This window comes from Tetranychus urticae, chromosome 1 (assembly GCF_039701765.1).
Source record: "Tetranychus urticae isolate SD_2017Ah chromosome 1, NJAU_TeUrti_SD_1.0, whole genome shotgun sequence".
Lineage (NCBI taxonomy): Eukaryota > Metazoa > Arthropoda > Arachnida > Trombidiformes > Tetranychidae > Tetranychus > Tetranychus urticae.
Genome location: NC_142958.1, coordinates 31,434,834 through 31,462,738, shown reverse-complemented (window position 1 = coordinate 31,462,738; position 27,905 = coordinate 31,434,834). Strand labels below are relative to the sequence as shown.

The window sequence follows — 27,905 nt, the reverse complement described above, 5'->3', positions numbered from 1 at the left end:
TATTTAGAAATAATATCTAATATCGACGAAATATCGCTACTTTTACAATATTTTCATAGTAACAAGTTGAGATTCACGGTCAGCTTGATTTATTGAATGAAATTTCTAGCAAGTTAATACAAAGAAATGACAAGTTAAAGGTCTAAAAATGCACAGAAAAAAGTAACACTTTAATTTCACTTCCGAGAAGTTTGAATTTGGCCATTAATTAACGTTTAAGAGCAAAAGTTTAGCTAATTTGAATATTCGATATATTGTAAAAAATATCGATAAATATCGAGAGAGAAATATCGAATATTATTGCTCAAACAATAATATTGGTACATCACTATTGGCTAAGCATAATTAACAGACGAGATCGGTTAATTTTTTTTCATTGCATGTAATTGTTAGGCTTTTTTATTTTATGTTTAACATCAGAGTAAATTGAATTTAATGTTATATAGTTGATACCATTAAGTTAACATTATGATTTTGTTGGTGAAAATAATAAACAATCAAAGACAATTATCTTTTTTGCCTCTCAATTTAATATAACAAACCATTTCTACATTAGTGTTGGTTCTTTTTATTGTTTGCCTTTCTTCTGGTGATTTCTTTCCATTGAGTGTTTCTTATTTTGGTTTCTTGTTTCTGGTTAACTTGATTACTCGAGTATTTTTATTTAATTTATGATCAACTTATTATATCATAGTTAATCTTATTTCATCAATTGTTATTTTCGCTTCTCTCTTTTTCATTTTTTTTGCCTGCCAACCTTTTACATCGTCTGCTGGATAAACTCAGTGCCTTTTTACATGTTTAATGTTGACTCTTGATTTACCCAGGATTGAACAAAGTGTTTAACTGTGATTCCAATCACCCGTGATTACATATACAACAACTTTAGCTATAATTATCATAGTTTATTATTGGGGTTACGTGATCAATCTTGTGTTGTCTGGTGTACGTAAATTAACTTCAATATGTAATTGATCATATAATGTGTGTTGAGTATAATAATGAACGAATCTCTCTTTTTACAGCGAGTTTACCTTTCAATACAATTTAAACAATAGATTGTTTTTTGAAAAGTTGATTACAATGAAAAGGGTAAATTCATTATTCTTTTTCTTGCTTTTCATCGCTCGTTTTTCTTTTGCTCTTGCTTTTTAATTAAACTCTATTACTTTAATTACATCGAGTTGTTTCTGCCACAAATTAACAGGGAAAAAATTATACACTTTTGTATTGTGTTACAATTCACTTTTATAACGTTCAGCTTCTTGTTGCTCTAATAGATTGATGATTAAAATGCCAGTCTTGAAAATTTCACTCACTCCAAGTCTAAAAATAAATGGTTAAATTGAATATTTGATCAGACCCAATTGACTTACAGAGTCAGGATAAATTATTGATATCTTACTCGAACCAAAATTAAATTGAATTAGAAGGTAGTTTATGTGAAAGACAATCTGAAAGAAAAGCAAAAGGACTGTGAACTCTTCTTGTATTGGTAACCCATAGGCAATTGTGCTCGGTGATATTAAAACCTGTGTTCAACAAACTCAAGCAAATTCAAGATTCTGTTTACCATAAGCTGAAGTTTTCGATATTATGATTGCTGCTGAAAAAGTGTTTAATTGATTGTGACAAATCACAGATTGATTCCAATTGTTACAAGTTCAGTGAAATAGATCACCTCAACAAAAATGGATGTTCATTGAAATCTAGTCAAGATGTTGAGCTTGTGGCTAATGATGTTAACAAATTTTGGTTTAAAATTTCTGGTAAACTTCAAGAATCAAATTATCTTATTAAGTCTGAGGATAAAATTTCAATTTAAATTCTTAGTTACAAAGATTACTCAGGATTATTTGTTTATTTAACCTAAATTTCATATGTTGGAATAATTTTCATTGAGTTGATTAAAGAAGAATCGCAAGTTTTCATTTCAATTATCATTTAAAGGAAAGTTATTTTCATTTGTGAAGCTTTGTTCACTTGAATTGAGAATAAGTTTGGACTTTGTTTTCTTGTCTCTTCACTTTGCTTGCTAATATTTTTCAACTTGTTTCTTTCAATTTATTGATCTTGTGTTTTGTGATTAATGTACAAGGATTATCGCTAATTGTTCAGTTTACTTGAAATGTGAATTAATTATCCATACAAGGATGATCAAAGTTAATAGTTTATCATGCAAATTGATTTACTCTTAAAGCTTTTCAAAGGAATCTTAATCCAATTTTGTTGAGCTCTTTTATTTTCTTTATAACATTACTTATGATGAAGATTAATTAAAATCCTTCTGTTTTTTCTGCTTTTTATTCAATTGTTTTTCCTATTCAGTGCCTCCTGGAACACCACAAATTGAAGGATACACCAATGGTGATCAAATAAGTGCCTTTGATACTTTAACTTTAGCCTGTATTTCTCGAGGTGGTAATCCTTCACCTAAACTATTCTGGTTAAAAGATAATGTTACGGTTGATACAAGTTTTTCATCTTCCGCTGATGGTAAAGATTCAACTAATACTTATTCCTTTGTGGTTAAACCAAGTGACAATAATGCCTTGATAACTTGCGAGGCTACTAATTTAGTGTCAAGTAAACCATTAACGACAACAATCAAGTTATCTGTTTTGTGTAAGTATATGCCTACCAACCTGCTTACAAGCCTCAGTTTATAATCTGACCATTCACCAGAGGTTTGGTTTACAGTCGACAAACATTCATAACAAACCATTATTTAACCTAATTTATGCTTTTCTCTCTTTCTTTAGATGCTCCAACAAAAATTGTGATCTCTGGTCCAGTTGAAGGTAAACTTGGTGATAAATTGAATTTAGAATGCTCAATTGGACCTTCAAATCCTGTTACTGATGTTAGTTGGACTATTGATGGTTTACCTGTTAAAGGATTAGAACAAAGAATTGAAACAGTCAAGGAAGGATATAAAACATTGTCAAATATAACAATTGTATTATCACCAAGTGCAACTAATTATAAAAAAGTTATTTGCTTTGGTAATTCAAAGATGATTAAGGAAACCATCTTTAAAACCATCCAGATTCAGATTATATGTAGGTTTTTATTGTTAATTTCCTACTCCTACATGTTTATCAGCATTTCTGTTTTCTGTTTAACCTAAAACATTCCATCTAACCAGATTCTGCTCGAATTAATATCTCTATATTTTCCATTATCAAAGGTTTCATCTCAGTTTTCTGTCCACAGACAATTTAACCTGTCATTGGCAAATATAAAAAACTGAATTAATAGCATATTTATTTTAATTCATCTCAGTATAACCATAGTTAGTTTATTTGGTAACTAATCTCAAATAGTGATGAAGTATTCCATGTCCATCTATTAATATAAACTTATGCAAATATTACTATTTTTCATCTCATTAGCATCATAATTTTTCTCATTCATGCGTATTTTTTATTTTTTAATTCAGATCCTCCTGGTCATCCAACTATTGTAGGGATTAAAAATGGAACCAATTTACTTGAAGATGAAACGTCCAGGTTGGAGTGTCTTTCAACCGGAGGTAATCCTTTGGCAACCCTTAAATGGTATAAAGGTCTTGGATCTGACCGGGAAATTAATGGCCTTTCAACAGTTTCTAGTACCGGTGTTACAAGCCAATTGATAATCCGAGCCAAACCTTCAGATAATGGAGCCATTTACCGATGTGAAGCCTCAAACAGAGCAACTTCTGAGCCTTTGGTGACTTCAGTCTCCTTAAACGTTATTTTTATGGCTTCTTCTATCAAAATAAATTCCAGTCCAAAGCATCCTGCTCATGGGAATGATGTTAAATTGTATTGTGAGACTGGCTCGTGTAATCCACCTTGTAGTGTTTCATGGTTTTACAATGGCATGTTGATGAAACACTCATCTGACGAGATAACTGAGGGACAGTATAGTGGTAAAAATACTAGAAGCTCATTGACAATGTCAGTAACGGATAAACATGATCAATCAATAGTTATTTGCAAAAGTCAAAACAAACTAATGGAACGTTCAGTTGAGAAAAATTATCATCTTCGAGTTTTACGTAAGTGTCTTTTGCTTGATTTAATTTTTGGTGCATTTTATCAATTTTTCGCTCTTTAAACATTTTACAGATAAACCTAAATTTTCGGCTCCGTTATTTCAAAAGTTCGATGTAATTGAAGAAAGCTCGTTTATTATCAATATGACTGCCTCTGGTTTCCCAGTTCCTCTTCATTATGTTTGGCTTAAAAACGGAATGACTTTGATTGAAGAGCTTCCACACAAATTAAATAAGAAATATGAATCCAATGCAAGTCGAGAAGCAAATTACCCGAACGACTTGCGACCAGATCAATTTAGTGAAAGAATCTTGGTTGATGGACCATTTCTCAAAATATCTAGAGTTGAAAGGTATGATGGGGGTGAATATGAATGTGAAGTTAGCAATAGTGAAGGAACCACAAAAGCAACTGTTGTTCTTAATGTTTTGTGTAAGTATTACTTGTTTTAATAATAATTTATGACCAATGATTGACGAATTAATTCTCTTTTTTACTTTGTATTTGATAGTTGGTGCCACAATAGTAAAAACTTCTGAAAATGTTCTCACAGAACTGAGTGGCTCTTCATCAATGACATGTGAAGCAATTGGTAATCCAATGAACGAGATGACTATTGAATGGTTAAAAGGTCCACCTCCGGGTCAGTCATTTCCATTGACCGATTCAAGGATAACTGTTGACAGAGAAAAGGGTCGATCGATCCTTCGCTTCTCTGATGTCCACTCTTCCGATGAAGGTTTTTACACTTGTAAAGCTTCCAATGGTATTAAAGCTCCTTCGATGGCCAAACTAAAGTTATCCCTCAAATATAAGCCAATCATTGTCAACCGTTCTCCAATAGTAGTTATAGATGAAGGAGCTGACACTGTCTTGACCTGTTCAGCGCGAGGTATTCCTGAGGTTCACTTCAAATGGGTTGACTCAGTTAATAAAGATATTGGTTATACTCGAGAAACGCGTTACAGTCCAGATGCTGTCTATCGTTTCATGGTATCTAGAAGTCGAAGTGAAACTGATCCAGAATTGTATGAATCCAAGCTTTTGATTAAGAAAATTCGCGCTGAAGAGTTTGGATCTCGCCTTAAGTGTATTGCCCTTAATGAACGAGGCTCGGAATTTACTGAAATCTCTTTGAGGCCTAAAAGTCCTCCCGATCCTGTTACCAATATTACTATTGTTCGTGTTGATCATAGATCTGTTAGTTTATCTTGGTTACCTGGTTTCAATGGAGGCCTGCCTCAATTTTTCAAAGCTAAAGTTTGGCCAATACATGGAACTGAATCTAGTCAATCTTCTTCAGTAGCCTCTTCTTCCCCTTCTTCATCAACGTCCAATGCCAATCGTAGTATTCAAGTAAAATCTCGCCTAACTGAAGAAACAAATGAAACTATGTTAACCATCGGTGGATTACTTTCACGCCAAGAATATGGTGTAACAATAATATCTCGAAATGCTCTTGGCTCATCGATTGAGTCGAGCTCATCAACTTTACCATCAAATTTTGTCTCCTTCACTACTTTATCTCCAGATGCTTCCAACAATGGTTCCCCTCTAATTGATAACTCAGATCTTTCTTCTTCCGAAAGTACCTCATCTTTTGACCAAGCAAAATTAACATTAATCATGGTGGTTATCACCATGGGTATTTTAATTGCTTTAATTAACTGTGCCTTAATTTTATTTTGTATGAAACACAAAAGTTGGAAATGGTTAGCCAGTAATGCTATTCCTGATAAAAATGTGTCTTCTAATGGACTTCAATCAGGTTCTTTAATAGTTGATGGACCTGCAAGCCTTAATAAACCAACAAGCCTTGATAATCATAATGCTGTCAATAATTGTGTACATGTTAATGGAATCCTCAAGAAGCCACCTGAAGATCGCCATTTTAACCATATTGAATCTTTAGAACCTGAGATAATACCAATGGGAATGACCTCTCATGCTCAATTACTAGATAACGGAACGGTTATCGTTAAAAATGTTATTAATCATAGTTGTTCACAGACACAATTTCACTCAGGTGATTGTGCTCCTTTATGTGATTGTAATTATAAGGCAAATGATATTCCTTACTAATTTAATTTCTTAATTGTTAACGACAAAGTCATTTTTTCGAATCTTAGTGTCATTCTCATTCATTCTGGGTTCACAGCACTTCTGACCAATCATTTATGTTTTTTGGAAATCAACTGACGATAAACAGTGTTATAGATGTACAGATATTTAAATTGTTTTCACCCTTTCTCTTCAATTAACTTCTGTTATAGACTGAAAAAGTAATGCTGTTGGTAATCATCTTTATTCTTATATTGTCATTTATTGTATACATAATGTAAAAGATAATGTACTTATAAATTGTACCTACGATATGTGCATAAATAAATTTTTATACATTTCTTTCACTAATAACATTATCTTTGCATTGTCTCATCATTAATAAAATATTTAAGAGCAATATTTCAATTTTAAATATTGTTTTCAACTCTATCGAAGAAAATTTTCTGAATGCGTTTGTCAAATTGGTAAACAATTCAAGGTAACAATCAATTACGGTAATGGCGTTTTAAGTGTGTTGATTGTTACCATGGAATCAAAAGTATTGAGGAAATCTTTGTGAGATTCAACTAAATCAATTGCTGGTTGCTTTAGTTTTTAAGAGATCAAAGTCAACTTTATTGAAGAACTGTCTATCCCTCAACATTTCAACTACTGAATTGATTAATTGACCAAAAATGGCTCAAAAGGTAAGTTTTCATTGTGATCATGTAATATTTTTTATTCTGAATGTGAATTTTCATCCCTAGTTAGGTCTTTATTCATACTGGCGAAGCTCTTGTTCATATCGAGTTAGAATTGGTAAGTTCAAATACTTGTCGACCTTTAAATCAGTACTTTATCTAACCTTCAATTTTTCATACAGCTCTTGCCCTCAAAGAAATTCCTTATGAATATCTAACCGTCAACTTGATTAAAGATGGAGGAGAACAAAAGAAGCCAGATTTTTTGAAAGTAAATCCATTAGGTTTCATCCCAGCTTTAGTGGTTAACAAAGATAATCAGAAGTATACCTTATTTGAATCTATGGCAATCATTGATTATTTGGAATCTTATAAACCAGAACCTAGTATTTACCCGAAAGACCCGATTGATAGAGCAAATGCTATTGCCATAACAGAAGCAATAAACTCAGGAATCCAGCCACTACAAAATCTATTCGTTTTAGCTGAGATTGAAAAACTTGGTGGATCTAAAGCGGAATGGGCGCACCGATTGATTGACAATAAGTTTAAATCATTAGAAAGTATTTTAGCGACTACAAGTGGAAAATATTGCGTGAAAGATACTATTTCTATTGCCGATGTGTTCTTGGTTCCTCAAGTTTATAATGCTCGAAGATTTAATGTTGATATGAACCAATTTCCAATCATAAACCGCATCAGCCAACTTTTAGAGGAACATGAAGCTTTCAAAGCTGCTCATCCTTCAGCTCAACCAGATGCACAGTAATGTAATGTTTATCACACAACTTGTCCCGGTTACTCAAAATAGAGATTTGTCGATGTCGAAACAGTAAATGTATAAACATTAAAATTTCTTTAAATTTTACGAAATCTTTAATTGTTGATTTTCTCTTAAGACTCTTGATAGCAAAACAACTTTTAATGAATCTTTGAGTAGTAATGAAAAGTTGAACCAGAAAAATGGAGACTAAAGTTTACTTATTTCAGATTTATTAATCTTTTCTCAATTTGAAACGTTCTTCTTCCACTCCTTGTGGTGTAACAATCATAATTTGCAAAAAGTCACCACAACCTATTTCTCTTTCAGCGGCGGACATAAAGGCATCTTTTAGATAAATCATAGCCTGCTCTTTTGTCAGTTTTTCTGGCTCAGGAGCTGTCTGGTTACCTCGTCCGAGCACACAATCAAGGAAAGGTTGAATTAGAGATCCAGCTGTCCCTTGAGCCCGATATCGATGACGTTCAGTAGATCCAACTGGGTCATAAGAGTAAACAGCTCCTTGATTATCAGCATCTAACCCAGCAACTATAGTACTAACATAGTAAGGGAAGAATCGCTTCTGATACAGCATATTAGATACCAATTGAGCGGTAGCATTAGTTGAGATTGGCTTGTTGTTTTCATACAGATAATATTGTAAACGTATATGAAGTCCTTTAGTAAACGTTAAACTGTCACACCAACATCCACAGGAACCAATAATAGTTTTATCAGTAAGTTTGGTGAGCTTTGATGCTTCTCTAGAATAAATTTGATATCCAGTGGTTAATCTTGTATCACCACCAATTACAACAAATCCATCACCAGCGATAGCGGCCAGAGTTCCTCCATTGTCAGCATAAGGATAGAAACCTGCGACCTTATGGATAGACCCGTCAGTCATCTGGGCATTAGCCAAGCTTTGCATTTCCTTAAACATCGATGACAATAAACAAACACAATTCAAATTAATATTTCAAGAAAATAAAGTGAAATTTCGTAAACTAAATGATTTAACAAAATTACAATTGAGAGGGATCTTTGAACAATTGCAAATATCAATGTCGGGATGTTGATTAATCACTAAAAACAGCAACTGTAGTTACCGGTTATTTAATAGTTACATTTACCATTGGAAATGCAGAATTTCAATTTTCATCCTTTTCTGCGCCATCTATTTACATGTTTACAAAGCTTTCGGAATTTTCATTTTACTTTCTTGTCTTTCTTTTAAATTTCCCTCTCAATGTAAACACGTAAAGTGATTGGTTGTTTTGTGCTCAAGAAACGGTCGTTTTGCTTGGTTACTAGTAACCACAAGTCTTTATCGTTACACTTACCGATGAATCTTCAATTTTAACCATCAGTCAACTTTAGAATCAACACTCTGATTGAATAAACATGTTTGTCTAATGATAGAATCAGATTTTACAGAATTCATTTTACTCAAGGTTTGTTTCTGTTGGTTTATAGTTTGTGCTAACAATTGTGCTATTTTAACGTGAAATTTCATGGTTGCTACGGAACGGTTTCTATGGCTTCTGACGCTTATTTCTCATTGGCTGTAGCCTTCTGAGCTCTTTAGTAGTTTATCCTCTTGTTTTTGTATTTTGTTTTGTTAATCATTTGCCAATTAATTGTAATCATTTTTGCATTGTTTATTTTTTACGTGTAGGTTACCAATTATGTCGGAAAGAGGACAAAAGGCCGAAGCTCGGCTCCAGGAAAATCCATGGGATACCGAAGCCTGGCAGATTTTAATAAAGGAGTATGGAGCCAAGAAGCTTGAAGAAGCTCGTCCTTTCTATGAAAGACTGGTTACACAATTCCCTCTGACCGGCAGATATTGGAAATTGTATATTGATCATGAAATGAAATCTCGCAACTATGATAAAGTGGAAAAATTATTTCAAAGGTGTTTAATTAAAGTTCTTCACATTGATTTGTGGAGATGTTACCTAAATTATATTAAAGTAAGTTGTTTCACTGAAATACACATCAATATAATCCATATTACATGTACATATGGTTTACCATTATAATTATTCGGCTTTACTCCCATTTCTCCTTTTTTTCTCGGCTTTTTTGCTATTTTGTCTGTTTTCTTTTTTTTCTTTGTCTGGTTATTAAATGTATTTAGGAAACAAAAGCACCTCATCCATCATTTCGGGAAAAAATGGCTCAAGCGTATGATTTTGCTTTAGATAAGATTGGTATTGACAATCATTCGTACCCAATTTGGAATGATTATGTCTCCTTCCTGAAAAATGTGGAAGCTGTTGGCAGTTATGCGGAAAATCAAAAAATAACTGCGGTTCGTAGAGTATACCAGCGAGGAGTAATAAATCCAATGATGAACATTGATCAATTCTGGCGTGATTATATAGCATATGAGCAAAGTATTAACCAAATGATTGCAGAAAAAATGATAGCGGATCGCAGTAGAGATTACATGAATGCCCGTCGTGTAGCCAAGGAATATGAAGCTATTACTCGAGGTCTTAATCGTAATGCGCCCTCACTACCACCTTCTTGTCGACCTGAAGATTTAAAACAAGTTGATATCTGGCGCAAATACATAGCTTGGGAAAAGAGTAATCCCCTTAGGAGTGAAGATCCAGGTCTAGTGATCAAAAGAGTTGTCTTTGCTTATGAAACATGTCTTCTGTGTTTAGGTCATTATCCCGATATTTGGTATGAATATGCTGCTTATCTTGAAGAAAATTCTAAAATGATGAGTGACAAAGGAGACATGAACCAATTTAAAAGTTTACAAGAAGATTCTTCGGCTGTTTATGAGAGAGCTATCTCAACCCTGCTCAAGACAAGTTTGTTGATTCATTTTGCTTATGCTGATTTTGAAGAAGGTCGTAATAATAAAAATAAAGCTGTTGAAATTTATAATAGACTTTTAGATATAAAAGATGATAAACTTGATCCTACCCTAGTCTATATACAATTTATGAAATTTTCACGTCGGTCCGAAGGAATAAAAGCGGCGAGAAATGTTTTTAAAAGAGCCCGTGAAGATCCTCGATGTGGACATCAGGTATTCACTTGTGCTGCTCTAATGGAGTATTACTGTTCGAAAGACAAGAATGTTGCTTGTAAAATATTTGAGTTGGGCCTTAAACGGTATGGGAACAATGCTAATTACATATCATCGTACATTGATTTCCTTTCAGCACAGAACGAGGAGAACAATGCTCGTGTTCTTTTTGAACGTGTCCTCACCTCGAATGCTCTTGATCCAGCTGACTCTTTACAAATATGGAATCGTTTTTTAACATTTGAATCAAATATTGGTGATCTTTCTTCTGTAATTAAAGTAGAAAAAAGAAGAGCCATTATTATTCAAGAGATCACAAAAGTTTCATCCGAGACAGCGTATCTTGTTGATAGATATAAATTTCAAGACCTGATGCCTTGCTCAACACACGAATTAAAATCAATTGGTTATCAATTTAAATCATCGCTTCCTAATGGACTGTCACAAACACTGGGTAATTTGCTTGGACCCGCTGCTGCTGCTGCTGCCTCGATTAATAATGTACCAGCTCCTGTTAACTCAAATTCACCTACAAATAACATTGAGCCTAGCTCATCAAATCAAGTCACCCCTGATCTTAATCAGATGATACCCTATAAGCCAGTTCTAACATCCGGTGAGCAGATGAGAATTATCAAATTCAGTTTTTTTATTACCTTTCTTGTAGATAAAGCAACCCACCAGATAATGACATTAACTGAAAATAGCTTATTCTCACTATTAAATTTCATTATTTTAAAATCGATTACCACTCTAGATTTATGCTTAAATTTTAGATACATTTTGGTTGTTAGCTATTATTATATTAATTTACGGACTTGAATCAATCAAATTACATAGATTCTTCATTAACTCAGTTTTGGAATGGATTAGAAACACAATCTCATCCTAGTAGGGACCATGCAAAAATCTAGTTACATACGTTGGTTCGTTTTCGTAATAAAGTAACTAAAATTTGGATTTATTTAAATTATTTTACTATTTTACATTTTATTCACGTTTCTTAACTACATTTACAGTAATTACTTCACACACTTCACATCGTATTTATTTTTTTATGCTTCTTTCATCCTTCAACTCATGACTTTCGTTTTTCCTTTATCAAATAGTTTTAATTCCTGGGTCACATTCAGTTCCTGGAGGAATATTTCCACCACCACCAGCTGTTGGCCAATTGCTAGCCCAATTACCGCACCCTAGCTCTTTCCATGGACCCTTCGTCATTGTTGATGAGTTGATGAACCTTATTCGCAACACAAATAAGATTGACATTTCTATTGAAAAACCTAATTACAAACCAGACCAAAATAATCATCATAACATTAAACTTTTTGAGACAGCAATTCAAGCGTCTAAAACATTTAATCCAATCATGAGTAACTCAAGCCAGGAGAAAGGCGGTGGAGGTGGTGGTTCAGGTTCAGGTGGACCTGGTGGACCAGGAGGAATGAAAAGAATAATTGGACATGATGACGACGAGGAGGATCCTGAAAATGATAACTCAAATCCAGCTAATCCCCCAGCATTTGACATCTATCGAACAAGACAATTGCAAAAAAGAGTGAAGTGACCTCAATGACCTCAATGACTAAATTATAAATATCTATTTTGTTTCTGAGTACATCAAAGAACCCTCGAAATCAAATCGGTCCTTACGTCAAATCAAATTTCATCTTCCACATCAATCACAAACACACTCGCTCTTACCATTTGCATCATTCTCATTACCAGCATAACCATAACATCATCAGCATCATGCTAATCACAATTTTCACTATACTTCATCAATTGATCATCTTCATTAACTATTGTTTTCTATAAACATTTAAATGTTTCTGTGTCCATCAACGAAAGCTTCTATCATCATTACCACTATCATCTTGGGATGAATAATTTTATTTTGTAGAATATTTTTTCTCCATTAAAACTCTGAGAAAACGGCAGTTGATGGTTGTCCCTCACTTCATCAGCATGGTTCAAAAACATTAACGAAACCCATGTCACATGTGAATATTGGTCAAAAATTTAAAATAACCTCTGTAAGATAATAATTAATAACTCGCAACCGTCCACCAAATAAAAGTATTGTCTTTTGTCTAATCAATTGATCTATTTGGAACAATCAAATAAACAAATCGTGCTTTTGTCAATAAAAATCACGAATTTTTTGCTTGATCCATATTCAAGTTGAACAATCGGCAAAGATTTATTCTAAAAACAATTACGGCCATTCATGAATACAGCCGAAACATGGAATGTAAGACTTGTAGGAACAGCAAGATTTCAAAACAACTCCAACTTGAAAGATGCTATTTCCAACTTTCTGCAATTTAATCATTTTTCATTTTTCAATCCATAAACATGGCAAATAATCTTGATTGTAATTCAAATCACTGGATAGTTTCTTTGTAAACCTTTACTAGGCGTATAAAATATATTAATATAATTGTACATTGTTATATTGGTTGAATATGCAATAAGATTATAACTGATACACTTAAAACTTTTTTGGCGACCGTTAATGAGTAATTCATAAATAAATAAACCTGATTAATATTATAAATATGTATTTTCCATTAATTTAATTCATTCGATTGAATACTTACTTCCGATTTTTTTCAGTTAATAAAATGTATTGTCTAATCTAAAGACCGTTGAGGCCGAAGAATCGAAATGATTTCGGCATCTCGCGAGATGTCACTAAATTGTCACCATCTTTTCCTGGTGTCTAACAATCCTCCTCAAAATGTGGGTAAATTGAAAATATCCATCTCAGGATGTCCAGCAATCTCGAACCACGACTTGATCAACGTACATTTATATTTATCCATTTTTTACGACTGTAATAACCAATAAACTCACGAATGAAAATTTTAAAGATCCTGAAGATGAGATAAATCATACAAATTATCTCAATAAACTGCTGACATCTATGTGAATTAAAATTAGATTTTACACTCTAACGACCAATCAAATTCAGTGATTCAAAATTAGCTATTTTTCCGTTTTATTTAACAGTAGCGTCTACAACAAAGAGCAATACCGGTACATTAAGTACAGAGTGGTGGGAAAGTTTCTGGTGTGAGGGCGTACGCCTTTTAGCTGCTCAATAGACTTATTATGTATTATTTTCCATAATGAGTGCCCCCTTCTTGCGCATTTTTATCCCCTCGCACACACCAGAAACTTTCCCACCACTGTGTAGTTGTTCTACTCTTTGGTCTACAATCACAAGATTCAAGATAAAACAAGTTTTTGGAAAAAACTTATTGTTATTTGTTGATTTTACAATGTTGATTAATGAACTTCCAGATGATTGTTTGCTCACCATTTTTGATTGTTTGAATAACTTGGAAGATTTAGCCAACTGCTTTAAAGGTAATTACCAACTCATATACATTAGTCTACTTATATTTAAATATTTTCACAGATTGAGTTTTGCTGTGTTGGTTATGTATCAATTGAATAATGATTGAGTAAAAACACTAAATTCAGTAATTCATTAAAAATTTCATTTCAGTGTGTATTAAATGGAGCCATTTAATCGCTGAGCGAACGAGGAAAGTTAAATATTTGATGGGTAAGTTTTCCAAATTTTCATTAATTCTTACTCTTATTGTAATCAATTTTTTAATTGCAGAATTTCCAGAGAATCCTGATTATTCATCTGATTCTGTTTATTATCAAGGACTAGATTTGAGCACTAGACGTGAAACCTTGCTGAATACATTATTTCCAAATTTAATAGTAAGTTGATATTATTAATCAAACACCATTGTGGATTTTTCATTAAATATCAATTTTCTTTATCTTTTTCTCTTAGATTTTGCACAATTCAAATTTATTTAATTCAAATTTTCTTCATAGTACACTTGAATTCTTAAAGGGAGTAGGAGATCTTGAAAATAACGCAGAAGATCTTGCAAATGAAGCAAAAAATCTTGAAAAAATTCTACAATGTTTCAGAGATCTTAAATCTTTGAAAGGAATAATCAATTGCTGTGATGTGTCAATAGAAAAATATTGTGATAAACTCGAAATGCTATCCGTCTCGAATTTCAAGCCAGATATCCTACAAAATGGTTACAATATCAAGCAATTGCACCCTTGGTATTATTATCCGGATTTCGAAACAGTTTTACATCATTTCCCGAATCTTGAAAGACTACATATTCGTACCATTGGTATTTATTATACAAATATTTTGTTAAAAACGTTTGTTTATTAAAATCAATCTTTCATCCACAGATAGTCAATACAAAGGTCCAGCACTTGAAAAGCTTAAAATACTTGAACTGGAAGTTTTATCAGTTGATATTTGTTACGCTTTCCAGCTCATTAATTCATGTCCAAATTTACAAAGTGCACATCTTTACGTGGATAATGATCGCTTTTTTGTTGATGAAACATTGAAACACGAGTGTTTGCAAGATTTAGTTATAGATTATGTAAGTATAAAAACCATCTGAAATTTCATTGCTTTTTAAAACATTTTCAGAATACAAATGATTTGATCTATTTCAGCTTGAAATCGACCAGGTTAGGTTATGTTGTATAGTTCAAGTCAACATGGTCATTTATTCAAAATTTATCAATATAAACTAATTTATTTTTTATTAATAGCATGGTGGTTCCTGTCGTGACTGCAACGATTTAATAAGAGCGTTGATCAGATATCCGAACCTCAAGCATCTTTCGTTGAGGAACATACGTTTTATAAAAAATCCATCTATCGAAAAATTGGTTCACATTTTACCTAATCTAGTTCTATTTGATGTTTCTAGATGTAAAAAAGTGACTCAAAAAGCTGCTGATTATGTTCAAGACTATTGTAAAAGATATGGACGATCACTCAAGTTTTACTTCAAAGGAAATCGCGATGAACTCGCGTCAGATTGGCCTCAGCTGTCCACTAAACGAGAAATAATTAGTCGAAACTTTGATTTCATGAAACATTGTTTTCGCAAACGTTTTGATGATCTTCCATTTTTCTTGGTTCCTATTTATTATTGAAAATACATATTTACCGATACATTTGTTACTCTTCGGGTGCGGAAGCCCATTTGAAGTGTTTGCATTCAATCTCTTTCTTGTAAATAAAGAAACCTACCAAATAATAACACTAACTGAAAATAGCTTATTCTCACTATTAAATTTCATTATTTTAAAATCGATTACCACTCTAGATTTATGTTTAAATTTCAGACACATTTTGGTTGTTAGCTATTATTATGTTAATTTACGGACTTGAATCAATCAAATTACATAGATTCTTCATTAACTCAGTTTTGGAATGGATTAGAAACACAATCTCATTCTAGTAGGGACCATGCAAAAATTTAGTTACATACTTCGGTTCATTCAAAATGCGAATAAATTGCAAAGATTCATCTCAGGATGCCCAGCAATCTAAAACACGACTTGAGCAGGGTAAATACACCCATTTTTGCGACTGTGAAGCCCTATTTTGACAGGTAATAATAAATGTACTTTGATTTTTTCAATAAACTCACAAAGGAAACTTTTTCAAATCCTGAAGATGAGATTAATCTTACAAATTATCTCAATATACTGCTGATATCTTTGTGAATTAAAATTAATACATTCTAATGATCAAACAATTTATGTGGATCGCATTTAAATCTTTTTCCGTTTTCTAGCTAGTAGAGTTTAAAAGCACAATAAACAAGACAAAACTAGTTTTTGCGATAATTGGATTTTACAATGTTGATCAATTAACTTCCAGATGAGTGTTTGCTCGCCATTTTTGCTTATGTGAATTACTTGGATGATTTAATAAACTGCTATAAAGGTAATTACCAACTCATTTACTAGTACATTTGTATCATTTGTGTTTATTATAAATCAGGAGATTCTATTGATGGTACCTTCTCGAGCCCATTTTTTCATTTCTTACTCGATGAAATACTTTTTTGCGATTTTTTTCAGTTAATAAAATGTATTGTCTCATCTAAAGAGATGCCGTTGAGGCCAAATGATCGAAATGAATTCCAGCATATAGTGAAATGTCAATAAATTTTCACCATCTTTTCCTAGTGTCTAACAATCTTCCTCAAAATGTTGGTAAAGATCCATCTCAGAATAACGAGCAATCTCGAGCCACGACTTGATCAACGTACATTTGTATTTATTCATTTTTTTACGACTGTAATAACCAATAAATTCACAAATGAAAATTTTAAAGATCCTGAAGATGAGATAAATCATACAAATTATCTCAATATAATGCTGACATCTATGTGAATTAAATTTAAATTATACGTTCTAATGACCAATCAAATTTAGTGATTCAAAATTAACTATTTTTCCGTTTTTTTTAATTGTAGAGTCTAACAGCCAAAGAGATCTTTACTCTTTGCTACAAGCACAAGATTCAAGACAGAACTAGTTTTTGCTATTGTTTGATTTTACAATGTTTATTAATGAACTTCCAGATGATTGTTTACTCACCATTTTTGATTATTTGAATAACTTGGAAGATTTAGCGAACTGCTATAAAGGTAATTACCAAAACATTTACATTTTTATCATTTTATAAAAATCATAATTCATTGTAATTTTCCATACCTTCAGCGATAAGCTCAATTTTTTGAGTAGCTAGTCAACATTCGATGTTCAAGTTAAATTGACCAGAGAAATTCTGACTCTGAGTAGTGAAATGAATAATAATTTATTTTAAAAGTTCCATCTGAATCAGTTGTGTTCCTGCGATCATAACATCACTCAATCATCTGACTGTTGAGGCGCAGTATTTGAATATTTTTACAGATTAAGTAATTTTTTGTTGGTTATGTAGCAATTGAATAATCAAATTTGGTCAATAAAATTTTCTTTCAGTGTGTATCAAATGGAGCCATTTAATCGCTGAGCGAACGAGGAAAGTTAAATATTTGATGGGTAAGTTTTAAATTTTCATTAATTCTTACTCTAATTGTGATCAATTTTTTAGTTGCAGAACTTTCAGAGGATCTTGACTATTCATCTGATCTTGTTTATTATCAAGGACCAGATTTGAGCACTAGATATAAAACCTTGCTGAGCACATTATTTTCAAATTTACCAGTAAGTTTATATTATTAATCAAATACCTTTTTGCATTTTTCATTTCATCAATTTTCTTTATCTTATTCTCTTAGATTTTGCACAATCCAAAGATATATAATTCAGATTTTATTTATATTGTAATTGAACTCTTAAAGAAAGTAATAGATTTTGAAAAAAAAGAAAAAGAGCTTGAAAATGAAACAGAAGATCTTGAAAAATTAGAACAATTTTTCTTCTTAAAGAGACATCTTAAATCTTTGAAAGGAATAATCAATTTCTGTGAAGTAAATATAAATATAGAAATACTTTGTGATAAACCCGAAATGGTATCTTCCAGTCGTATTGAGCCAGGTATCCTAAAAAATGGCTCAAGTATAAAGCAATTGCACACTTGGTATGATTATGAGGATTTCGAAAGAGTTGCACATAATTTCCCGAATCTTGAAAGGCTACATATTTACCTCGATGGTATTTATTATATAAATATTTTGTCAAAAACGTTTGTTTATGAAAATCAATCTTTCAGCCGTAGAAAATTACTGCAAAGGTTCAGTACTTGAAAAGCTTAAAATCCTTGAACTGAAATCATCAACTTGGGACGACGATTCCGATTCTTTGGCATTCCGATTCCTGGATTCATGTCCAAATTTACAAAGTGCACATATTACCGTGGATATTAATTACTTTTCGGTTAAAAAAAGATTGAAAAACGAAAGTTTGCAAGATTTAGTTATAGATTATACTGTAAGTATCAAAACTACCTGAAATTTCATTGCTTTTTGGAAATATTTTCGGAATACAAATGAGTCGATCTATTTCAGCTTAAAATCAACCAGGTTAAGACAACATGGTCATTTATTCAAAATTTATCAATATAAACTAATTTATTTTATACATATGTTTTATTGTATATTTTATTTTATGTATTAATAGGATGGTCCTAACCGTGTCGACTGGAATGGTTTAATAAGTGCGTTCACCAAATATCCGACCCTGAAACATCTTTCGTTGAGGAGCCTACATTACATAAAAGATGAACATATCGAACAATTGATTCCCATTTTACCCAATTTAGTACTATTTGATATTTATAATTGCCCTGCAGTCACTCAAAAAGCTGCTGATTATGTCCAAGATTATTGTAAAAGATATGGACGATCAATCAAGTTTTACTTCAAAGGAAATCGCGATGAACTCGTGTCAGATTGGCCTCAGCTGTCCACTAGAATTGAAACAATTAGTCAAGGCTTCGATTTCATGAAACATTGCTTTCTTAAAGATTTTGATGACCTTCCACATTTCTTGGTTCCTATTGATTATTGAAAACCACATACTCATTAATATATTTGTCATTTTAACTCGAAGCCCAATCCAAGAGCTTGAAATTAGTCTCTAAACTTTCATCACTTTATTTCGCGATCTGTTTTTTAGTGAATTGAATCTATTTTTTTATCTTAAGAGATGTCTTTGTTAATGAATATTAATATCTATGTTACTCTTTATCTCGGAACCCATTCGAAGAGTTTGTATTCAACCTTTTTTTGGTATCACTTTACATCACTGTATTTCATTATTTGTTTTTAGTGAATAAAATGAGTCTCTAATCTAAAGAATTGCCGTTGAGGCTAAAAAAGCTTCAGATTAAATAAAGTGAAAATGAGATGAATCCTACAAATTATCTCAATATAAATGTACTGCTGAAATCTATGTGAATAAAAATTAAATTATACATTCTAATGACCAACCAAATTTAGTGATTCACATTTCCGTTTTTTAGCTAGTAGAGTCTAAAAGCACAATAAACAAGACAAAACTAGTTTGCTATAATTAGATCTTACAATGTTGATCAATGAACTTCCAGATGATTGTTTGCTCGCCATTTTTGATTATTTGAATTACTTGGATGATTAAAAATCTGCTATAAGGTAATTACCAACTCATGCACATTTGTATCATGAAAGTCTTACATACGTTTGTATATGAGTCGATTAACTTCTGACTCTGAGTATTTTCATATAACTTTTATCTGAATGAAACATTTTGTTATCCTGTGATCATAACAAAACTCAATCATCTGATTGTTGACGCGCAGTATTTGAATATTTTTACAGATGTTAAATCATGTTGTGTTAATTCTGGAGGCAGTTGATTAATGCTTGATCACATTAGCACTCAATTTTAGTAATTCAATGAAAATTTCATTTCAGTTTGTATCAAATGGAGCTATTTAATTGCTGAGCGAACAAAAAAAGTTAGATATTTGGTCGGTAAGTTCCAAATTTTCATTAATTCTAATTCTCATTGTGATCAGTTTATTAATTGCAGAAATTATTATTAGGTAAAACTGATTATTAATTGGATTTTATTCATTAGAAATCAGGAGATTTTATTGATGACACCTTTCCGAGCCCATTATTTCTAAATTTAATAGTTCTTCAGTCTCTTCGAATATAACTCCAGTTTCTGTAAACTCTTTTATATTATTTTTAAGCACAACAGTTCCAGATATTACACGATTAGCCAAAGTATCATTGACAGTGGGATGTTGGCAAAAAGCATCATGACTTGGTTGAATACGATAAGCTTTATGACCAAATCGAAGATTAGCGAAAAACTGAACAATTTTAGATGCTACTCTGAATCCAACGATATTGACTACTGAGCGCAAAACGACGGATTAGTTCAATGTTTTGTATAAAAATAGTTCTAAGTTAGGACTTTCACTTGAGGTAAAGAATTTTTTCATAGTACTCAGGTCGCGTATCATATCGTATCTAACTTTGAAAGTTCTCCATTCGATTAAATCTTCATCAAAATGATTCACCCTGATGACCCTTTAATGCTGATTCCACAACTGTATTAAAATAGATTGCGGTTTGAATTCAATTTTTCAAAATAACACAAATTGACTCAGTTTAATAGAAATAATAGGTTTAATGGATTTAGTGGTCAACCAGATTGAGACAGAATGATCTTCATGAATAAAGAAAAGAAACAAATTCCTAACAAAATGAGAGCTAAAAAGAGTAGATAATAGTGTTTCCCTGATATTTTTTCTGAGTATAAGAACACATTGAGCAATTGGTTCGTACTTTCACGTGATCTGGTTCTATTTAATGTTCCTGGATGAGTTGAAGTGACTCAAAGAGCTTCTGATTAAGTTCAAGATCATTGTAAACGATATGGAAGTTTTACTTCAATGATGATTACAACCAAACCAAATCAGATTGGCCTCATTTATCCACTAAACAAGAAAAAATCAGTCGAGGCTTGATTTCATGAAACATTGCTTTCTTAAACATTTTGATGACCTTCCATATTTCTTGATTCCTATTGATTATTGAGAACCACATACTCATTAATATATTTGTAATTTTAACTCGAAGCCCAATCCAAGAGCTTGAAATTAGCCTCTAAACTTCAATCACTTTATTTCGCGATCTGTTTTTAGTGAATGTCGTTTATTGTCTTATCTAAAGAGAGACTGTTGAGGTCGAAGAATCAAAGCAATAAATAAATTTTGAATTACAGAGGTTTCGAGATATCGGAAAAGGGAAAAAATTGCCACAATATTTTCGTTTGTCTAAAAATATTGTCTAAAATGCGAATAAATTGCAAAAATTAATTTCAGGATGTCGAGCAATCTTGCACCATGACTTGATCAAAGTAAAATATTTATTCATTCTTTACGACTGGGAAACCTTATTCGATTGCAAATAATTAGACAATGGATTAGCATCTAATATTTGCATTAAAACATCGATTAATCGATTACTTAACAAAAAACAAGAAACCATCAAAAATAAGAATTCGTTGAGAATGCCCCGAAAATTGAGCTTGAAAACAAAAACTTCACAAGATAGATTTTGTATGTTCACCAATCGATTAACTTTTTGTCTGATCGATAATTCTTTTACTTAAGCCAGTCGATTAAGATTGTAATCGATGTAATCGTACAGCTTTAGTTACATATGTACACAGTAAAGTCTACAAGCACAATTATCGATGCAAAACTAGTTTTTGCTATAATTTTATATTACAATGTTGATCAATGAACTTCCAGATGATTGTTTGCATTCCATTTTTGATTATTTGAATGACTTAGATGATTTAATAAACTGCTATAAAGGTAATTATCAATCATGTTTTTGTATCATATACAGTTAAACCTCGCAAAGGTTATATGAAATTTAGTAACGCCATCTTTGGAATTTAAGATTTTGCTCGCTTTTACTAATTAATTATCTTAATAATTTTAAAGAGTTGATTAAACAATAAAGCTCACGACGGCGAGACCGCACACAACCTTGCGAGTACAACTTTTGCGAGGTATTACTGTATTTTCATTCAAATTTTCCATATCTTCAGCGATAATCACAATTTGTCAAGGCAACCTAGTCGACTATTTGCTGTACTAGCTGAAGTGACCGGAGAAAGGCTTGTATTAGTCAAATAGCTCCTGACTTTGAGTTACCGAAGCCAGTGAAAATCAAGCTAGCTAGATGCGTATAGCACACACGAGTAGCTTAAAGTCAGCCCTAAGATTAGCTCAGCCAATTTAGCTGCTTAGCCAGAGTTTGGTCTTTATTATACAATTGAACAAGCATCATTTCATGTAAATATTAATAAAATAATAAATGATTCTTGTGTAAAACAAAACGGGATTTGACTTGTCGTTTGCACATAAATCATTATATTTCAATATTAGCAAGATAGCTTAGCTTTCAGTCAGTTGCAAACAAATTTTTACAGTTTTTAGCCAGCCCAGGTTAGCTTCGGTATCTAGTCTGAGTATTATCATGAAGTTTTATCTGAATGAAACATTTTTTTGTTATCTTGTAATCATAACAACACTCAATCATCTGACTGTTGAGGCGCAGTGTTTGAATATTTTTACGGATTAAGTGTTGTTGTGTTGTTTATGAAGGCAATTGAATAATGATTGAGCAAATCAACACTAAATTTTAGTCAAACAATAAAACTTTCATTTCAGCGTGCATCAAATGGAGTCATTTAATTGCTGAGCGAACCAAAAAAGTTAAATATTTGATTGGTAAGATTCAAAATGTTTATTCTCATTGCGATCAATTGCTTAATCGCAGAAACATTTTTTTTCAGACTATCCTGACTATTCATCTGATTGTGCTTATTATCAAAAAAAGGACTTTATTGATGTAACCTGTCTGAGCAAATTATTTCAAAACTTAATAGTAAGTTTATATTATTAATCAAATGCCTTTTCAGATTTTTCATGAATATTATTTTTCTTATTTATCTTATTCGCTTAGATTGCTGATGTTTCCAAAATATTTCATTGTAAAAGCAACTCAAAGATTGAAGATATTGTTCCATTTATCAGAAATCATGGATCTTTGAAAGGGATAATCAATTCATCTAAAGAACGAATAGAAAAATATTGTGATAAACTCGAAATGCTATCATCCGGTCGCATTGAGCCAAGCATTTTACCAAATCATTGCAGCTTAAAACAATTGCACACTTTGAATTATTATCAAGATTTCAAAAGAGATGCTCATTATTTCCCGAATCTGGAAAGACTTCATATTTATATTAAGGGTGATTATATAAATATTTTCATAAGAAATGTTTCTTTATGAAAATCTATCGTCATACACAGGTTGTTACTACAATGGTCCAGTATTGGAAAAGCTTAAAATACTTGAACTGTGCTTATTATACCCTCATGGCGTTTGTTATGCTTTCCAGTTAATGGATTCATGCCCAAATTTACAAAGTGCACATATTTTCACGCCTACTAATCGCTTTTTTGTTGATGAAACATTGAAACACGAATGTCTGCAAGATTTAGTTATGTCTTATGTAAGTATCAAAACCATCTGAAATGTCATTGCTTTTTTCGGAACACAAATGATTCAATCTATTTCAGCTTGAAATGAAATAGGTTATGTTAATTCAACATGGAAGGGACATTTATTAAAACAATGTAAACTAATTGATTTTATATCACCAGGGTGGTCCTTCCTGTCTGGACTGGAATGATTTAACACGATTGTTTATGAAATATCCGAATCTCAAACATCTTTCGTTGAGGAATGTGCGCTACATAAAAGATGAACATATCGAGCAACTGGTTCAAATTTTACCCAATTTAGTGTTATTTGATATTTATGATTGTCCAGCAGTCACTCAAAGGGCTGCTGATTATGTTGAAGATTATTGTAAACGATATGGAAGATTAATCAAGTTTTACTTTGAAGGAAATTACCATGAAATAGGAACTGATTGGCCTCAGTTGTCCACTAAACGAGAAAAAATTAGTCGAGGCTTTGATTTCATGAAACATTGCTTTCGCAAAGATTTTCATCACCTTCCATATTTCTTGAAGCCTGAAGATTATTGAAACCACATATTTAGATATTCAAACCAAGATATTTGTTGCTCTTTGGCTTCGGAAACCCATTCCAAGAGTTTGTATACAATCTCTATTTTTGAATCACTTTTTTTCATGATTTGTTTTTTAGTGAATAGCATTTATTGTCTAGTCTAGAGAGATGCCGAAATTGTTTAACATATTTCAGTTGATCATCAGAATGTATAAGTTAATATTGTTTTTATCTGTAATTCAAATAAATGTCAGTAATAGATCGAGATAATTAGTTTAATTCACCTTCTCTCCAGGTTCTGAAAAATTAGATAATCCCATAGATGGCGAGTGTGAAGATTGCCTAACAACTGCAGAGTGATCGGATACTACAAAGTTTCTGGTGTGAGAGCAAAGAGTTATAGCTATACTCTTTGAGTGAGGGGCTTTTTCCCCTTCTTCGCGCAAAGACACTGTTTGGTTTGGTTTTATTCAGTGTTACTCTTTTAGGCAGATAAAGCTTCACCCCTTGCACCGAAAACGCTCCGATCTCTCTATACTTCTGTGTTATAAAACAAAATCACCAGATTCAAGGAAACACTGTAGTTTCGCCTTAAGTTTATTTACAATGTTGATTAATGAACTTCCAGATGATTGTTTGCTCACCATTTTTGATTATTTGAATAATTTCATTGATTTAGCAAACTGCGATAAAGGTAAGTACCAATCATGATTTTTTTGCATCATAAAAATCATAAAATCCATTGATATTTTCCATACCTTCAGCGATAATCCCGATTTGCTAAATGAATCTAGTCAAATATTTGATGTTCTAGCCGTATTGACCAAATACACTCTTATATAAGTCAACTAACTTCTGACCTTGTCAAGTATTATATTATAAAAATATGAAAGTTTCATCTGAATAGAAGCATCTTTTGGTATCTTAGGATCATTACATCAATCCATTATCTGACTGCTGAAGCGTAGTTCTTTAATATTTTCAAAAATGTTTTGTAGATTGTTAGAATTATGAAACCAATTGAATTATAATTAAGAAAATCAACTGAAATTTTAGTAATTCCATAACATTATTATTTATTCATGCAGTGTGTACCAAATGGAGTCATTTAATTGCTGAGCGAACCAAGAAAGTTAAATATTTGATGGGTAAGTTCCAAATTTATTTTGATGCATTCTTCGTACTTATTATTGTGATCAATTTATACATGTATTTTCAGAACTTTGCCCGGGTCATGATTGCCATTACTATCAAGCATTAAAAAATGTTGACGGAACTCATTTAAGCACATTATTTCCAGATTTAATAGTTGGTTGATATGATTATTTAATTTTGAGATTATATTCATTTTGTTATTCATCTTGTCAACTGTCAAAAATACAGGGTTGACAGTTTATTCTGGAGAGACTTTGAAAGCGTTTTAAATTTAAACTACTTATCCGAATTCGAACATTCAGACGGCTATCGATAGACAAAATTAAGGAGATTGATTTGAGTTGTAATTCGCCATTAAATACTACCAAATAAGGTCGTTTTTTAATATTTTACAAAAAAGTGCCAAAAAAATTAGGAGTTTTGGGTTAAGATTAAGTTCCCAGAACTTCGAGTTTATCATGAACAACTCACTGATAAGCTTTTAATCCTTTAGATTTTATCTCGGGGGTTATCTAAAACCATATCTACACCATCAAAAATTTATATTAGTTCATCAATTGAAAATTTTAATTTTGAATTTTTTCGCTACCATATATACTCAATATCTATCGACAACCTTCAGAAAAGAGCTGAAATTTACGTAACTTGAGAAGTTAACCACTTTAAAAATGCTATGAATTAATCTCCTGAATCTGATGATCAAATTGAGCTCATATTGAAAAAATAAAAATAAACGTTATTTAAAATAAATCAATTCAAAGTCTCTCCAGAATAAACTGTCAACCCTGTATAAAGCATTTTCTTTACTATATTATTATATTAGATTTCTTACAAACTCGAGGAGAAAGAAAAACGCAAAGATAATTTTGCATTGGGCAGAAATCGAGAATCTTGGCAAGGATCATTCGACACATTTTATGGACCAATAGAAAAATATCGTTTTCAACTCAAAATGGTATCCTTCGATTTATTTGAGCCAAGCATTCAACAAGGTTCCAGTATAAAACAATTGTTCCAAGTGAAAAGTTTGGATAGATTCAAAAAAGACGCGCATTATTTCCTAAATCTTGAAAGACTAAATGTTTTTAATTGCGCTGACCTCAAAAGCTCTCTGTACGATGGTCCAGTATTGGAAAAGCTTAAAATAGCTGAATTTTGCTTCATGACTATATTTCGAAACGAAGTTTGTTATGCTTTCCAGTTCATAGATTCATGTCCAAATTTAAAAAGTGCACATATTACCGTGGAAACTAATCGCTTCTTTTTTGATGGAACATTAAAGCACGAAAGTTTGCAAGATTTAGTTATAGATTACACTGCTGTGAGTATTAACTCGATTTGAAATGTAATTGCTTTTTTTAAAAATATTTTTTAGTCCAAGTTTATTTAAATTGAAATCGAAAAAGTTAGGTTACAAATTAGCAAGGATGATCTGTTCAAAATTCATTTATTTAAACTAATTGTTTTTACATTTTCAGCAACATATTATGTCAATCGAATGGGATGATTTGAACAGATTACTTATGAAATATCCGAATCTCAAACATCTTGCGTTGTGGAGACAATCTACCATAACAGATGAACATATCGAGGAATTGGTTCACATTTTACCCAATTTAGTGCTACTTGATGTTCGTGGATGTCGTTGGGTCACTCAAAGAGCTGCTAAGTATGTCCGAGATTATTGTAAACGATTTGGACGATCAATCAAGTTTTACTTCAGAGGCAATTACCATGAAATTGAATCAGATTGGCCTCAGTTATCCACTAAAAGAGGAAGAATCAGTCGAGGATTTGATTTCATGAAACATTGTTTTCTTAAAAAATTTGTAGACCTTCCATGTTTTTTGATTCCTATTGATGATTGAAAAACACTTACTTTTAATGCATTTGTTATTATTTTAACCTCAGAAGCCACTTTGAAGATCTTGAGATAAATCTGTTTCCTTCAATCACTTAATTACATGGTTTGTTTTTCTAGTGAATAATATCTATTGTCTAAAGAGTTTCCTTTGTGGTCAAAGAATTTGAACTTTGGATAAGGTTGAAGATCAGTAGATAAACTTTAACTTCCATAGAGGTTTCAGAATATCGTGAAAGATGAATAAATTGTCAAATCGTTTGTGAATCTTTTGAAAATATTTTCGTTATCTGGATTTATTCGACCAATTTATAATGTGATTATGCTCAAAAAAGTTAGGTACCGTCAGCATAGAAGGGTAATCTGTTCATTTATCAATATAAACTGATTGATTTTATGTTCATAGTATTTTTGGCGTAGTCTACTGGAATAATTTAAAAAGATTGTTTATGAAATATCCGAATCTTATACATCTTAGGTTGGACAGACTGTGCACGATGAACATATCGAGCAATTGGTTTACATTTTACCCAATTTGGTTCTATTTGATGTTCGTGAATGTAATGTGACGCAAAGGGCTGCTGATTATGTTAAAGACTATTGCAAACGATATGAAAGATCAGTCAAGTTTTACTTTGGTGGGAATCTGCATGAAATGGCATCAGATTGGCCTCCATCATTTATCCAATAAAAAAGAAAAATCAGTCGAGGCTTTGATTTCATGAAACATCGCTATTATTACTACATAATACTTGTTATTTTTACCTCAATGTCCATTCGAAGATCTATTTAATGAAGCATTTGGGATGCAAGAAAATCTGAATTACAGATCTGACACTTGTGTGAGCTTTAATCAGGAC

The 27,905-nt window shown here is 31.9% G+C and overlaps 8 protein-coding genes across 11 annotated transcripts in view; 7 read left to right on the top strand and 1 right to left on the bottom strand.

Annotated features, from left to right (window-relative positions):
* LOC107361925 (nephrin-like) overlaps positions 1 to 6,541 on the top strand; it is a 66,104-nt gene extending 59,563 nt beyond the window's left edge. The window contains exons 7-11 of the mRNA XM_015928877.3: positions 2,329 to 2,625; positions 2,763 to 3,062; positions 3,443 to 4,045; positions 4,116 to 4,475; positions 4,555 to 6,541. Of these exons, the coding sequence (XP_015784363.2) occupies positions 2,329 to 2,625; positions 2,763 to 3,062; positions 3,443 to 4,045; positions 4,116 to 4,475; positions 4,555 to 6,125 (3,131 nt within the window). The 3' untranslated portion in view covers positions 6,126 to 6,541. The remainder of the gene's footprint in view (positions 1 to 2,328; positions 2,626 to 2,762; positions 3,063 to 3,442; positions 4,046 to 4,115; positions 4,476 to 4,554) is intronic.
* A 149-nt stretch (positions 6,542 to 6,690) lies between these two features.
* On the top strand, positions 6,691 to 7,660 carry LOC107361927 (putative maleylacetoacetate isomerase 2). The gene is made up of 3 exons (XM_015928879.3): positions 6,691 to 6,793; positions 6,854 to 6,905; positions 6,970 to 7,660. The coding sequence occupies exons 1-3, from the start codon at positions 6,782 to 6,784 to the stop codon at positions 7,554 to 7,556; spliced, it is 651 nt and encodes a 216-aa protein (XP_015784365.1). The 5' UTR covers positions 6,691 to 6,781; the 3' UTR covers positions 7,557 to 7,660.
* On the bottom strand, positions 7,641 to 8,571 carry Prosbeta6 (proteasome beta6 subunit). The gene has a single exon (XM_015928878.3). The coding sequence runs from the start codon at positions 8,488 to 8,490 to the stop codon at positions 7,783 to 7,785; it is 708 nt and encodes a 235-aa protein (XP_015784364.2). The 5' UTR covers positions 8,491 to 8,571; the 3' UTR covers positions 7,641 to 7,782.
* Positions 8,572 to 8,650: 79 nt separating this feature from the next.
* Positions 8,651 to 12,774, top strand: su(f) (cleavage stimulation factor subunit su(f)). Of its 2 annotated transcripts, XM_015928998.3 has the most exons (4): positions 8,651 to 9,001; positions 9,226 to 9,523; positions 9,691 to 11,215; positions 11,709 to 12,774. In XM_015928998.3, exons 2-4 carry the CDS (start codon positions 9,236 to 9,238, stop codon positions 12,167 to 12,169), a joined length of 2,274 nt encoding a protein of 757 aa, XP_015784484.1. In that variant the 5' UTR covers positions 8,651 to 9,001; positions 9,226 to 9,235; the 3' UTR covers positions 12,170 to 12,774. The 2 variants fall into 2 exon arrangements, with proteins under 2 accessions (XP_015784484.1, XP_015784483.1); XM_015928997.3 differs by lacking the exon at positions 8,651 to 9,001 and having other exon boundaries at positions 9,144 to 9,523.
* Positions 12,775 to 13,768: 994 nt separating this feature from the next.
* LOC107361562 (uncharacterized) lies at positions 13,769 to 15,773 on the top strand. 2 transcript variants are annotated; one of them, XM_015928399.3, is made up of 6 exons: positions 13,769 to 13,977; positions 14,120 to 14,179; positions 14,240 to 14,346; positions 14,423 to 14,783; positions 14,848 to 15,047; positions 15,223 to 15,773. In XM_015928399.3, the coding sequence occupies exons 1-6, from the start codon at positions 13,890 to 13,892 to the stop codon at positions 15,610 to 15,612; spliced, it is 1,206 nt and encodes a 401-aa protein (XP_015783885.2). In that variant the 5' UTR covers positions 13,769 to 13,889; the 3' UTR covers positions 15,613 to 15,773. The 2 variants fall into 2 exon arrangements, with proteins under 2 accessions (XP_015783885.2, XP_089122596.1); XM_089266470.1 differs by having other exon boundaries at positions 13,770 to 13,977; positions 15,384 to 15,524.
* Positions 15,774 to 16,946: 1,173 nt separating this feature from the next.
* Positions 16,947 to 19,122, top strand: LOC107361550 (uncharacterized). Of its 2 annotated transcripts, none has more exons than XM_089266472.1 (6): positions 16,947 to 17,120; positions 17,458 to 17,517; positions 17,570 to 17,682; positions 17,757 to 18,132; positions 18,197 to 18,408; positions 18,598 to 19,122. In XM_089266472.1, exons 1-6 carry the CDS (start codon positions 17,033 to 17,035, stop codon positions 18,985 to 18,987), a joined length of 1,239 nt encoding a protein of 412 aa, XP_089122598.1. In that variant the 5' UTR covers positions 16,947 to 17,032; the 3' UTR covers positions 18,988 to 19,122. The 2 variants fall into 2 exon arrangements, with proteins under 2 accessions (XP_089122598.1, XP_089122597.1); XM_089266471.1 differs by having other exon boundaries at positions 18,191 to 18,408.
* Positions 19,123 to 21,623: 2,501 nt separating this feature from the next.
* LOC112539785 (uncharacterized) lies at positions 21,624 to 24,292 on the top strand. The gene is made up of 6 exons (XM_089266473.1): positions 21,624 to 21,793; positions 22,658 to 22,717; positions 22,783 to 22,874; positions 22,953 to 23,241; positions 23,303 to 23,505; positions 23,657 to 24,292. Exons 1-6 carry the CDS (start codon positions 21,706 to 21,708, stop codon positions 24,044 to 24,046), a joined length of 1,122 nt encoding a protein of 373 aa, XP_089122599.1. The 5' UTR covers positions 21,624 to 21,705; the 3' UTR covers positions 24,047 to 24,292.
* Positions 24,293 to 24,460: 168 nt separating this feature from the next.
* LOC107370578 (uncharacterized) lies at positions 24,461 to 27,323 on the top strand. The gene is made up of 5 exons (XM_025162582.2): positions 24,461 to 24,723; positions 25,118 to 25,177; positions 25,249 to 25,337; positions 26,008 to 26,505; positions 26,663 to 27,323. The coding sequence occupies exons 1-5, from the start codon at positions 24,636 to 24,638 to the stop codon at positions 27,050 to 27,052; spliced, it is 1,125 nt and encodes a 374-aa protein (XP_025018350.2). The 5' UTR covers positions 24,461 to 24,635; the 3' UTR covers positions 27,053 to 27,323.
* The last annotated feature ends 582 nt before the right edge of the window (positions 27,324 to 27,905 follow it).

Coding starts and splice junctions, on each gene's coding strand:
- LOC107361550 (XM_089266471.1), top strand. CDS start 17,033: ATGTTTATTAATGAACTTCCAGATGATTGTTTACTCACCATTTTTGAT. Junction 17,518..17,569: donor GAAAGTTAAATATTTGATGG/GTAAGTTTTAAA, acceptor TCAATTTTTTAG/TTGCAGAACTTTCAGAGGAT. Junction 18,133..18,190: donor GCTACATATTTACCTCGATG/GTATTTATTATA, acceptor TCAATCTTTCAG/CCGTAGAAAATTACTGCAAA.
- Prosbeta6 (XM_015928878.3), bottom strand. CDS start 8,490: ATGTTTAAGGAAATGCAAAGCTTGGCTAATGCCCAGATGACTGACGGG.
- LOC112539785 (XM_089266473.1), top strand. CDS start 21,706: ATGTTGATCAATGAACTTCCAGATGATTGTTTGCATTCCATTTTTGAT. Junction 21,794..22,657: donor TTTAATAAACTGCTATAAAG/GTAATTATCAAT, acceptor CTTTCATTTCAG/CGTGCATCAAATGGAGTCAT. Junction 22,875..22,952: donor AATTATTTCAAAACTTAATA/GTAAGTTTATAT, acceptor TTATTCGCTTAG/ATTGCTGATGTTTCCAAAAT.
- LOC107361562 (XM_015928399.3), top strand. CDS start 13,890: ATGTTGATTAATGAACTTCCAGATGATTGTTTGCTCACCATTTTTGAT. Junction 14,180..14,239: donor GAAAGTTAAATATTTGATGG/GTAAGTTTTCCA, acceptor TTTTAATTGCAG/AATTTCCAGAGAATCCTGAT. Junction 14,347..14,422: donor CATTATTTCCAAATTTAATA/GTAAGTTGATAT, acceptor TTTTTCTCTTAG/ATTTTGCACAATTCAAATTT.
- LOC107370578 (XM_025162582.2), top strand. CDS start 24,636: ATGTTGATTAATGAACTTCCAGATGATTGTTTGCTCACCATTTTTGAT. Junction 24,724..25,117: donor TTTAGCAAACTGCGATAAAG/GTAAGTACCAAT, acceptor TTATTCATGCAG/TGTGTACCAAATGGAGTCAT. Junction 25,178..25,248: donor GAAAGTTAAATATTTGATGG/GTAAGTTCCAAA, acceptor ATGTATTTTCAG/AACTTTGCCCGGGTCATGAT.
- LOC107361927 (XM_015928879.3), top strand. Junction 6,906..6,969: donor TTCATATCGAGTTAGAATTG/GTAAGTTCAAAT, acceptor TTTTTCATACAG/CTCTTGCCCTCAAAGAAATT.